The sequence below is a fragment of the Tachypleus tridentatus genome, chromosome 11 (genome assembly GCF_004210375.1).
Source record: "Tachypleus tridentatus isolate NWPU-2018 chromosome 11, ASM421037v1, whole genome shotgun sequence".
Taxonomy (NCBI): domain Eukaryota; kingdom Metazoa; phylum Arthropoda; class Merostomata; order Xiphosura; family Limulidae; genus Tachypleus; species Tachypleus tridentatus.
In genome coordinates, this window is record NC_134835.1 from 9013158 (window position 1) to 9027027 (window position 13870).

The 13870-nt window shown below is 33.1% G+C and overlaps 1 protein-coding gene across 2 annotated transcripts; it reads right to left on the minus strand.

Annotated features, from left to right (window-relative positions):
• Positions 1 to 3303: 3303 nt before the first annotated feature.
• On the minus strand, positions 3304 to 11600 carry LOC143231661 (coagulogen). Of its 2 annotated transcripts, XM_076466232.1 has the most exons (6): positions 11458 to 11600; positions 8833 to 8966; positions 7889 to 8011; positions 6803 to 6835; positions 4883 to 5026; positions 3304 to 3788 (listed from the first exon to the last, which is right to left on the minus strand). In XM_076466232.1, the coding sequence occupies exons 1-6, from the start codon at positions 11464 to 11466 to the stop codon at positions 3644 to 3646; spliced, it is 588 nt and encodes a 195-aa protein (XP_076322347.1). In that variant the 5' UTR covers positions 11467 to 11600; the 3' UTR covers positions 3304 to 3643. The 2 variants fall into 2 exon arrangements, with proteins under 2 accessions (XP_076322347.1, XP_076322348.1); XM_076466233.1 differs by lacking the exon at positions 6803 to 6835.
• Between the last annotated feature and the right edge of the window lie 2270 nt (positions 11601 to 13870).

A 13870-nucleotide genomic window follows, 5' to 3' on the forward strand; every position in this document is an offset into this window, starting at 1 on the left:
GCATGTTCAGCGACGGGGTTTGATCTCGCGACCTCCAAGTTGTGATTCTAAGAGTCTAAACATTAGGCAACGCCAGTCCAATTATTTTTAAAAGAATATTTGATTGATGTGATAAATAATAATTAGCGAATGATAAAAGAATAGAAATTAAAGCGTGGGCTCCAACAGAAAATAATTCTAGCTAACATGCACAGTTTACTACTCTGTGCTCCTGTAACGAGACAAACTAATTCAGAATCCAGATTTATCATCAAATAGTAGATTTCAAAATTTTATGTTAAAAGTAGGGAACATTATTAAATGAAAGGAAATCTTGTATTTATTCAGTATAGTTATAACGACAATACAACCAGTTGTTTAAAAATATGTTAAAAGTAGGGAACATTATTAAATGAAAGGAAATCTTGTATTTATTCAGTATAGTTATAACGACAATACAACCAGTTGTTTAAAAATATAACACGACAAGAATAATAATTGAATAACATAAATAGCCTAAGTTTAAAACGTTTTTATTAAGTGTTTTTTTTTAACGTTTTTAGTGTGTGCGTCTCTCTGGTCAGTTTCAATTTATATTTTTATCACTACAATGGTTTCATCTAACAGTAAGCTCTACAGATATCAAATGGAATAGTTGGGATTAAACATTATTGTAACTAGTTACTGGTTTCATTGTTTATTAACATTAATATCATTCATATATTGGTTAGAATAATTTTAAATATCATTATTACTTTTGTTTTCCTCTTATCAACTTTTACATCTTATGGAAACCATATAGAACAAACAGAAATATTTTAATTTGTCCAAATGTCTTTAATACGAAGTGAACCTGACTAATTATTCAGTATAAATCACTTTAGTTTCAATTTTCCTATGCATTTGTATACACCATTAATGTCTGTCCATCTGTTTAATAGGTAAAATTCGAGTCATTGGTCTGTTAGCTTTGAATTTAGCACAAAGCTGTATACTAGGATATCTGTGCTCTGCTCACCACGGGTATCAAAACCCGGATTTCAGTGTTGTAAGTCCGCAGATATACCGCTGAGACACTGGAGGGGGGTCTGTTAGCTACTTTGATGGTTGAGATCTGTGTGGTAAGCTTACTTTGACAAAATGTGTTTAATTAATAATCAACTAAGTACTATTTTAAATCATCTTTCACATGAAATACTTCAATACATTTTTTATCGCTTTCAAAACGCTAAAAACTGAGTTTTGATTCCTGCAATGTACTACACACATCAGTGAGTAGCTATGCACTTATAAGCAAACATGCACCATAATAAATAAATTAGTCAGTTATTGGAGAAACGATTGCTGATTATTTGAAGAGGTTTTAGGCTTAATGAATTCGACTGAAAAAGACAATTTCTTGAGTTATACAGTTCTTTAAGTAATTAGTTGTTTCAAGTTTGGAATATTTTATTTTGTTTCCTCTTAACCTGAAAATAATTCTCTTCGGCAATTAGAGATAACAATGTAGTGTAAGGGAGATTCACTGTACTGCCGAGTTTTAATCAGGCTTTAATGATACGGTTCACTCAGGTATTGTACAAACGTTTTTTTACGCTTACAATTTACGAAAGAAATGTCATAATTACACCAAAAATTGGCTTTTAATGTTTCTATTTTTATGAAAAGGTTTTTAAATTTCAAGAAAAGCAAAGTAAAACTAGTTCCGCTCTGTGAGCCAGTCGCTAAAACATAAGTTTCTTATTTCATTTGTACACGAGATAACAAAATCAATGAGGACAAATACAATTCCAAAGTGTGAGGGGCCCAGCATGGCCAAGAGGGTTAAGGCGTTCGATTCGCAATCTGAGGGTCGCGGGTTCGAATCCCAGTCACACCAAACATGTTCGCCCTTTCAGCCTTGAGGGCGTTATAATGTGACAGTCAATCCCACTACTCGTTGGTAAAAGAGTAGCCCAATAGTTGGCGGTGGGTGGTGATGACTAGATGCCTTCCCTCTTGTCTTACACAGTTAAATTAGGGACCGCTAGCGCAGATAGCTTTCGTGTAAGGTAAACTGTATGAGAAGAGTATATGATTACATTAAATGTTACGTTAAGGATATTAAAACAAACTTACAGCCTCACCATGTCGTTACAGTTCATTTTGTTATTCATGTTTTATTTAATGACCATACATTTATAGAAGAGCCGAACAGAGTAGGTTTGTTGACAAAAATTTTGTTGTTAAATTGTCAGGTACAAAGCACATAATTCTTAATCTCAGTATTTTATAATTCGCCCAGTATACAAAACTGGTGGTTAAACAGTCCGTCATCTAACAACTTGACTTGTATATTTTTGTAATGAACGACCTAAATACTAGTTTCATTTCTCAACTGCTTGAGGTTTGCAACAGTTGAAAAGAACGTGTTGTGGAAGCAGGCTGTGTACACGCACTCGGAACTTGAGTCGCTTTTACACATAAGATCTTTCTTAATTATGTTGCCAACTGTTATCTTCAAGTCGTGGATGTATTTTTCACGAATCCTTATGTTTGTGAATCCTTATCTGAGAAGACGAGATACGAAATGTTGCAGGTGCTTTTTACAGTAGTCCTGGCTCCTCTAGTTAATACACATATTTATGAATTCGACCGCATCACACTATTCACACAACGCCAAATAATTTGGTTGTCATGTGACTTATCGAATTACACGTCCCACATTTTTCGTATGTAATGTACTCAACCCTATATATACTGTTCGTTGTTTGAATCCTGACAACTCAGTTAGTAAAGTATTAGTTTCATGTAAAGACGTGAGCTAAAGGCGATGAGTTAAAACCCTTGTAAGTGTACGTTACTTAACATTCCAACTTGTCGTGATGGTTCGAAGTTACTGGTTGGTACAATCCGGAATATCATATGAGATGGATAACTGTGCGCGTGCTGGTTGGTACGATATTGTGTTGTGGACTCAGGATAAACCTTTATAGATGTAGGGAATCTTCAAATTTAAGATAGCAAAGTGGATGATTCAGTCCAGATAGCTTAATTAATAGTAGATTGGCCTTAAAACACTGCCATTATTGAGAATGTTCTGATTTTCCGTAAAAAATAACACATATGTGAAGGATAAACATATCTATGTACATCACGTGATAAACTTGACATCCAAATATTTTAATAATTTTAAACAATATGTTGAACATCGTGTGTTCTGTATTGTATTACGATAAACAATTGAAAAGCTGATGTAAGTAGATATATATTTATTGTTATGGTGTTTTTAATTCCGAGTTGGAAACTTGAAAATAAGCAAATTACAAATTTCACAGACCATAATTGGCATAGATATATATTTAACTTTATTGTACAAAGTACATTCCATACATTATTTTATTCATACAGAGTATAAAAAATGATTGGATGGAGAAGGTGATAACAATACATGTTACGTTCTTATTGTAATTACGAAATCAAATTATATTTTACTGAATGTTAGTTCTGTAGTTTAGAATGTTTTAAAATTTGAACAAGCATCGTTAATTTGTCGAAACTAACAATCAAAAAGTAATATTTGCAAAGATAGTACTGAATAATCCTTGTGTCTAAACTCATGAGTTTGGCTTAACAATTTAGTCTTAATGAGTTAGACTTAAGAACTAAAACCCATGAGTTAGGCTTAAAAACTACGACAAGGACAACCACAGCATGTTCGGAAGCTTTCACACAAGAAACCGTCTTTCTCCAAGTTGTAGGTCACCAAACGAACCACTGACCTCTGCTGAGTACACCTCCCATTATAACCACAGCTGTTACTACCGAATCTAAGAAAGTAAATAAAACATTTGACGTTCTCTCTTATACAACCTTTATTGTAATAGTCAAGAAAAAAAAACCTCAAAAAGAAATATTTAATTTCTCTGAAAGAATAAAACGGCCCTGCATGGCCATGTGGGTTAAAGCGTTCGATTTGTAATCCGCCGGTTCGAATCCCGATCGTATCAAACATGCTCGCTCTTTCAGCCGTGGGGGCGTTATAATGTGCGGTCAATCCCACTATTCGTTGGTAAAAGAGTAGCCCAAGAGTTGGCGGTGGGTGATAATGACTAGCTGCCTTCCCTCTAGTCTTATACCGTTAAATTAGGGACGGCTCGCGCAGATAGCCCTCGAGTAGCTTTGTGCGAAATTAAAAAAAACAAAACAAACAAGAATGAAACTTTTTTTCAGGGGAAGGGGTAAAGTTTTTTATGCCAAACGTCGCTCAGGTAGTAATCTGGTTATTAGTGCTAAATTATAACCAAATATTGTCACATTCTGATTTTTATATTAAATACTACCCGTACTTATTTATTTGTGTTTGTACAAAAGGCAAAGTTACAACCATACTTCCATCTTTTAAAATTCAGAATATTAGCAAAATGTAGTGATTATGTGTAATGATAGGTGGCGTATTAGAGTATTCAGTCACGTGAGAGGGAGAAAAAAAAATGGTTTCTGTTTTTAAATTAATTTTTTCCTGAATCATTCACACACACACACTTTTTGTTATGTTTGTTTGTCTATCTCTCTCCACAACTAGAATGTGATATTTTGGGGTTAGTGGTAATAATGCCTCCGAGGAACGGTCTATTTGAGAAACTATACACGTGCCCCTGTGTGTAATTGTCACGTTTCATAGGCATTCATTTTTAGGTAACCATCTTTAACAAAAGTCTATTCACGTCACCATAAAGACTTATTAGAAATAAATCTACTATTTTAACCCCATCTCTGGGGTTTGAGGGCAAGTGTGGGGTTTATAACGCTACGAATCGAGTTTCGATACCCATGATTGTACTTAACAACAAACAAACATCGATATTTTTTAAATATGAAATTAGAAAACTTTAATTAAGATAACCATATATTCTTCTCTTACCGACACTTATGTTGCCACACACACTGTCTAAACCCAGCCCTTGGAGCCTGTACAATAACCCTAAACTCTCCTGCTACCGTATAACCAAATACTGGCTCACAGTCTCGAGTTGAAACAGGGCATTCTGACTTGAAATGAATAAACCTAGTAAAAACATGTCGTTAATAGAAATATTTCGAAACAAACCACAAAACTCAATATTATCTTAAAACTAACTATTTGTTAAGGTAGTTCATTTCAACTGATAACTCCAACTTATAGTTCTACGTACAGACTTGGAAAACTAGACATGCTAATAAAACATTTCTCAAAAAAGTTAGATTGTTCAACTTGGCCTTAATCAAAGAACTTTATTGAATCAAATAAGTGCTTATATTTTGCATACAATGTGTCATCGTCACGTTTTTATGTATTTATTCAATAGTTCGTACGTTTTTATGTATTTATTCAATAGTTCGTACGTTTTTATGTATTTATTCAATAGTTCGTACGTTTTTATGTATTTATTCAATAGTTCGTACGTTTTTATGTATTTATTCAATAGTTCGTACGTTTTATGTATTTATTCAATAGTTCGTACGTTTTTATGTATTTATTCAATAGTTCGTACGTTTTTATGTATTTATTCAATAGTTCGTACGTTTTTATGTATTTATTCAATAGTTCGTACGTTTTTATGTATTTATTCAATAGTTCGTACGTTTTATGTATTTATTCAATAGTTCGTACGTTTTTATGTATTTATTCAATAGTTCGTACGTTTTTATGTATTTATTCAATAGTTCGTACGTTTTATGTATTTATTCAATAGTTCGTACGTTTTTATGTATTTATTCAATAGTTCGTACGTTTTTATGTATTTATTCAATAGTTCGTACGTTTTTATGTATTTATTCAATAGTTCGTACGTTTTTATGTATTTATTCAATAGTTCGTACGTTTTAAGCTCAGCCCTATTTTTACTTTTTATTTGATAACTTTATTAATTTAATTCAAATTAGACTCATTCGCGTTTAATACATTTTAAAGCATGTATATTAAAAACATTGGCCCGGCATGGCCAGGTGGGTGAAGGCGTTCGACTCGTAATATGAGGGTCGCGGGTTCGAGTTCCAGTCGCACCATACCTGCTCGCCCTTTCAGCCATGAGGGCGTTATAATGTAACGGTCAATCCCACTATTCGTTCGTAAACGAGTGACTCAAGAGTTGACGGTGGGTGGTGATGACTAGCTGCCTTCCCTCTAGTCTTACACTGCTAAATTAGGGACGGCTAGCGCAGATAGCCCTCGTGTAGCTTTGCGCGAAATTCAAAAATAAACAATTGAAACTTTTTCTCATCGATCGAAGTAAATTCAAACTTTTAATGTCGTTAAGTAAGTGAGTGTTTGGTTCGACTAATATGGATAACTGTCTATTTATATATTTAGCATATTTGTCATAATTTATGCGTTTTTTTAGAATATATATCAGTAAAACCTAAAATTGACGTAAAATTGTAACAGAAATAAAAGATATAATTATACGCACGTGCATTTCTTGAGTAAATTATACTAATATAATATTAACATTAGAAACAACGACTTATAAACATGATAAGATAGACCAATGTTATGTCGAAAGGTTAGATTTGGTATAGTTTAGTATAATTCCCTTATTACCACATGTTATATTATACGTTTCTTTATAATTAATGTTATGTATTTTCACTTGGGTGCTTAGCTTTTTTAGAAATTAATTATAAAGTAAGACTTAATGATAATGGTAGAAAACAATATATCCAACTTATAACCATTTTCAACTTAAACATAACTCTTAAGATAGGAATCAAAAACACTTTATTACCTAGAAGAAATTGAATTAGTTGTTAAGAGTTATATACAGAACATATTATTTAAAATTATACGAAAAAATATACTTACGGGGGAAAGTTATAGCAACGGCTGTGTTCAGGCCTAAATTAGAGAAATGTTAAATGAAAGTGAGTATTTCTCAATACAAACTTGTAATTAATAATAAAAAAAACGAATAAGTAGAAAATATCAAGGGTTAGTCTAAACTTTTGAAACAATTTCCTAGGTTTACATTAGTTTCTCAAACCGTTGGTTGAAAGACTCCGAAAATACTACAAAAACACATTGAAAAAATTCAATAATATAAATTACTATAAAATATTCCATGTTATAAACTGAACTATTCTCCTAAGATGCGACAGGAAAATATAAACCATCTAAAAAATGGTCTGAAGCCAATCATATACAAGTACAGTTAACTTTCAAAATTTGACCAGAAACAATACTTTTTGTTTAACTATCGTGTATCTTTGTTTACTTGAAACATTGCCTTCTTTGTCTGAATTCAGCTTATGTTTTAGACCACAAAGATCTAAGGTTCAGCGTACGTCTTTTCCTTCCCCGCCGAACATGTGGTATTGTTTACATTGTTACCAAGTTTTAGTAATATATATTTTTATTTTATTATCTTATTTCCCACAGTATGTTAAATTTTATCCATTGCCCACATTTAATATGAACATATTCTCTTCGTGTCCCTCGCTGGAACAGTGCTAAGTCTATGGACTTACAACACTAAAATCAGAAGTTCGATTCCTCTTGGTGAACTTTGCTATGAGAAAACACCCCCCATACTCTCTTCATTATAAATCAGAGAGAAATGTAAAATTGTATATTTGAACTAACTCCACATACGTATGAAGGCACTTTTAATCCGTGTTCACTTAGCAGTTGTAGATAAAAAACCCTTTTAAAATAAAGCTACATGTGTGTCCAGGTTCAATTAGTTAAGATAAAGCTACATGTGTGTCCAGGTTCAATTAGTTAAAATAAAGCTACATGTGTGTCCAGGTTCAATTAGTTAAAATAAAGCTACATGTGTGTCCAGGTTCAATTAGTTAAAATAAAGCTACATGTGTGTCCAGGTTCAATTAGTTAAAATAAAGCTACATGTGTGTCCAGGTTCAATTAGTCTACTGTTAGAAAACTGATTACCTCACGGTTCGACACTCGTATTTGCCACATTCCCTGAACACAGGATGATGAGAAAATATAGAAAATCCTCTTCCTGATACACCACTCTCTTGTGCAACAGCTTCGACAGCTTTCTCGATCTTACTAATATATTAAACGAATTATTATTTTAACAGAAAAAAAAATATATAAATGATTTGTTGTTTTAAGAAACTTAACGAATGTACAAATATTATTAAATGTGAATGATAATTTTTTTTTAAAATGTGAAATATAAACTGTATAACCCGGGCGCTTTCACAAGGTAAAACCTTTATTTTTCAGAAGCATTCCCAGCACTTCATTTCTGTTAAGACTTATTTAATCTAATTCTTTCATAACATCATGAATTTTCTGAAATATTGTGTTCACATAATAACCAGAATTTTAAAGTAATTGACTGTGAAATAAATGTTTCAATAAATTATAAATGTTAAATGTTAATACAATGTTTCAATATATTATAAATGTTAAATGTTAATAAAATTTATTTTTACTTCACAGTCGTTAGCTGAATTTTTAATATTTTTAATTCACATTCGTTAGCTGAAGTTTTAATATTTTTTATGAAATATTACTTTCTTGATCCTTGCTGTACTTGGTTTATTCAGATATACAGCTCACCTTTGAAGGGAACGGAAAGGTGATCCAAAGGTATTTCTACACCCTCCAGAAATTACCGATCCCTTTTAAATATATACCTTCCCTTGAACTTTAAAATATTAAATGTAAACTAGCAAAAGTATAGGAAGTTCTTTACGTTCTATATGTAGAAATAGAGTAAAATTGCCATCTTGTTTCGTAACAGAAAACTCCATATAATTAAAAATATTTTTTTAACCAGGTTGAAGAAGTAATGAAAAATCTTGTCAAGTGTCAAACAATTATGAAGCAATTAATGAAATAATTAAAAATCAAAGACCTACTCTTTAATCTCCGTCGTCACGATCTGAGTCCGTCCTAGAACTCCTGGCTCGTCACAAAGACATATTGGGGCGTTTGTATCGGCGGCCAAAACTGAGGCTACAGTAGTTAAGAGTAAAGCGATACCAAACAATTTCTAGAAAAATAAAAGTGAAAAATACAAATTACTAAAGCGATTTAAAGTATCACAATCTAGTAATAACTCACCAACAGCTCACTGTCTTCCTTTTGTTAGGACTATTTGATAATTTCAGTCTTATACCACTTTCGATTCACTCACACCTACCAACAAGCTAATTTTTTCAATGAATACTCGTTACACAACTTATCTATTGAATTAATGTGTAGACATAAAAGACGTATCTTCTAAAATCTGTTAATATAAATAGAGTGTTTTTCACTTGGTCAGATATTTGTTTCTCAAATAGAAATCACATCACGTACATTTATGTAAACATTAAAAAAAAATACCGAAATGCTTGATAACTTAAAGCTGTTCAAGACAGTTAAAATTATATAAATCACACGTGCAAACCATGTCTAAATAAAATATCACTTGTCTAGTTTGAAATATGCATGCAGTTTTGACTATGTTAATTAAGCCATTACTCAATGAATAATATCATGGACTGTTCGTCCATTTCATTCGAACTGTTTTATTAAGGGAAATCTGTTGTCACGCAAACTTTCTGATTGTTAGCAGCTATAACAAAAAAGAGATTCTATATTTATGTGTCCATTAATTGAACCTCTGAATATCTAATCAGTAATAATATAACATTGTATTAAACAATGTGTTCGTTGTGTAAGTTATTTTATATACAAACATTTCTAAGGAACTAAATAAGGAAACAAACAAGGAGCGTCTAGTCTTGTCTTAAATAAGAATATGATTGATAAAATTACCAGAATATAACGTTTTTATTAAAATTATTAACAAAGTTCATAAAGGCCTAACAGCAATGCAAACTTCCCCTAAGATGTGTTCCTTTTATTTCATCTCTTACTGAGAAAATGCGTTTGAAGACTGCGTTTTCATTGTAATTGTTTTGTGATATCTGGTACTATTGTTAATAAGCTATTTTTATAATATAATGCTATTGTTAAAACGTTATTTTTATATTCAAATACTATTCTTTAGAAGTTTTCATTCAATCTAATACCATTGTTAAAAAGAGTTTTATGTACCATAATCACTGTAACAAACCCAAAAATATAAAGAATATCGTGGAAAAATATTAAATTTGTTGTAAAAATAAATATGTTTTTTGTTCTGTGAATAACAAAATACAGCGGAACTGCAGAATTATTTTAGAAATGTATTGGTTTCAAAGTGCAATGAATAAAACAATATTAAGATTATTTAAGCAGTTTGATCAAAAACTTCAGTATACATAAAAAGTCTTCTTTTAACGAGTCTAAAGCAGTTTTTAAAATGAAGTTTTCCCGTTACCATAGCTATAAAATACTGACGTAAGAGTGTGACCCTAAACTACAGTCATAATTTAACTCCAAATTTAACGAACTTCTGAGACAGAAGTTCAAATAAGTTCGCCATGTTTTGGTGAAGCGATAAAACAAATTCAAAGTAAAACCTATTATCTTTGTTTTACACTGCTCCAGTAAGAGACATGTTTGAAACGTTTTCCTTTGTTGTTATTTGTCAAAGTAACTACGTTCCAACACAGCTGAAAGCAAGTATTTCATATTTCTCTTTGTTGTGTAGGAGAAGAAAGATCGGATATATCAATTGTTAGACTTTCAAATTTATAGCTAACTTTGTAAGAGAGGGGTATTTAAAAAGAAAATATACCCGAGGGTGGAATAAAGGTGAAACTTGGCTTTTATCGAATATCCATAACATTACTAACAGTACAGAACACATAATGTATTTTTCCAACAGTTGATTGTAAAATTTGAATGATTCGTTTTGTGCGCGAAATTTTCAACTGTAATAAATAGGATAATTGTGACAGTGAAACGACAAGTAAAAACGTTGCTTGATTTACAAACTAAATTATTGTTAAAAAAGCACTGATAAGAAAACTTAATGATTGTTAACAATAAAATTAGTCGGACGTGGCCGAGAGTTAAGCGTATCTGGACTCAAACTCAGATTATATGCAATCCGTTGGTGCAACATGATGTTTTGAATTATGGGGTTATGCGAGCGATATAACAGTGACAAACAATTAGCCCTTCCTACTTTTACGGTGTAAGACTAGAGGGAAGGCAGCTAGTCATCAACACCCATCGCCAACTGTTGGACTACTCTTTTACCAACGAATAGTGTGATTGACCATCACATTATAACGCCCCCACGGCTGAAAGGGCGAGATGTTTGGGGCGATGGGGATTCGACCCAAACACCCTCAGATTACGAGTCGAACGCCTTAACCCACCTGGCCATGCCGGGCCTATGACAAACAAACCACATAATTTGATCAAATAGGAAGAGTTGAAGAATTAGCCACAGTGCTAAATTCGGGACGTATTTGCACATATAGCCGTTGTGTAGCTTTGGGTGATATTAAGAAACAAGTTAATTAATCAAACAGATTTAACAATGAAACAGTTTACTCAAAACACGAGGTCTCATAATAAAAATTTTATATACTTATCTCTACCTTCTCCATTTCTGGTGTCGGGTTCTTCTTCCTCTGAAGAGCTTGGTGAATACATGTGAATAATGAAGGCTTTTTATACCATGCTGTAATCTAATGGTGCACAGGTTTCGAAGAATTAGTCGATCCTTTAAGCAGGAAGGGAAGCATATGTTAATCTATTTTGGGAGGAGCTGAGATAGGTATTTCATAAGAAACATAGTTAATGGAACTAGCTATATGTAATAATAGATTATTTTATAACAAGCCAAATGCGTTGATGTACTAAAAATGTATTTGCTCAAAAAGCCATATAAAAATGTATGCATGTCTTTGGTTACAGGCACGGTTCATTATACCTTCTCCCTCCAGAGGGACATACAACGCTAGAAAGAGGGATTTGGTGGGCAGGGCACAGATAGTCCATTCTGCTTGTTTGTACTCAATTACAAACAAACGTTATTTAACGATTTCATACGTCGTTTATTTTTTAAAATTTAAATATTATTATTCGCAATAGAAAGTTCTAGAGAATAGAAACAAGAAACTATTCAAAACAGATACCTTACCTTATGTATATGAAGACATATTATAAATCGAATATTATACTGAAAATAATTATTTGTAATTTATTACATACGGGGACATCAATGAATTAATATAACTTTAGGCCTGGCATGGCCTAGCGCGTTAAGGCGTGCGCTTCGTAATCCGAGGGTCACGGGTTCGCGCCCGAGTCGCGCCAAACATGCTCGCCCTCCCAGCCGTTGGGGCGTTATAATGTTACGGTCAATCCCACTATTCGTTGGTAAAAGAGTAGCCCAAGAGTTAGCGGTGGGTGGTGATGACTAGCTGCCTTCCCTCTGGTCTTAAACTGCAAAATTATGGACGGCTAGCACAGATAGCCCTCGAGTAGCTTTGTGCGAAATTCCAAAAAAACAAACAAAAAACAATATAACTTTAGTACATTAAACCCACATTTTAACTTTCTAAATATCCATACTTTGATGTTTTTTTTCTTCCCGGATGAACTGATTTTTGTTTTAGCGCAAAGCTATACATTATGCTGTCTGAGCTTTGTTCACCACAGGGAGTCGAATCCTGAATTGTAAAGCTGCAAGTCCATAAACTTATGGTCTCTGGGGCATAAATTGAAACTTTTCAAGACATTGTACAGTATAGAGTATTTGTGTTTCTGGTACAGGTAAATAAAATACGGTAATTTGTCTAAGGAACATGTATTGATGTATTGGTCAAAAAATGGACCTTATGAAAGACATAATACACACAGCAGAGAATTTAAGAAAAAAACTATTGGAAACCAAAGTCAACGCTTTCGTCGGGCGGTAGTTAAAGAGAACCATTTGACTTAGGAACCCCCATCAGCAAGTATGAAGGTTCACACCGCTAAAAACTGTTTGTGAGCAGAACACAGATAACCTCTGGTGTACCTTTGCGCTTAAAAACAAACAAAGAAACAGTTGATTTAGAAAATCATTGAAGCTGGAAATATCTCTCAATTCCATTAATAATATAATAAGTGAAAATTTGAAGCCGAAGAGGGTCTTCAAGGAAAATGCTCGTAAGATGTTTCATGTGAAAGTGGTCCAAAGTGTAATAATTTGTAATTTCAGCATGAATACTATTGTGTGCGTTTCAGAGGCTAAAGGGCAAGTCAGATACCTTAACTACTTGTTGCCCGAGTTGAAATTATTGAAAAACAATAACAAGAGTGTCTGGCACAGGTACAATAATAACAGGACTGTCAGGCGCAGATATAATAATAACAATACTGTCTGGCGCAGGTACAATAATAACAAAACTGTCTGGCGCAGGTACAATAATAACAACACTGTCTGGCACAGGTACAATAATAACAGGACTGTCAGGCGCAGATATAATAATAACAATACTGTCTGGCGCAGGTACAATAATAACAAAACTGTCTGGCACAGGTACAATAATAACAGGACTGTCTGGCACAGGTACAATAATAACAATACTGTCTGGCGCAGGTACAATAATAACAATACTGTCTGGCGCAGGTACAATAATAACAATACTGTCTGGCGCTGATATAATAATAACAAGACTGTCTGGCGCAGGTACAATAATAACAAGACTGTCTGGCACAGGTACAAAAATAACAAGACTGTCTGGCACAAGTACAATAATAACAAGACTGTCTGGCACAAGCACAATAATAACAAGACTGTCTGGCAGAGGTACAATAATAACAATACTGTCTGGCACAGGTACAATAATAAAATGACTGCCTGGCGCAGGTACAATAATAACAGGACTGTCTGGCGCAGGTACAATAATAACAAGACTATCTGGCACAGGTAAAATAATAACAGGACTATCTGGCACAAGTACAATAATAACAAGACTGTCTGGCACAGGTATAATAATAACAATACTGTCTGGCGCAGGT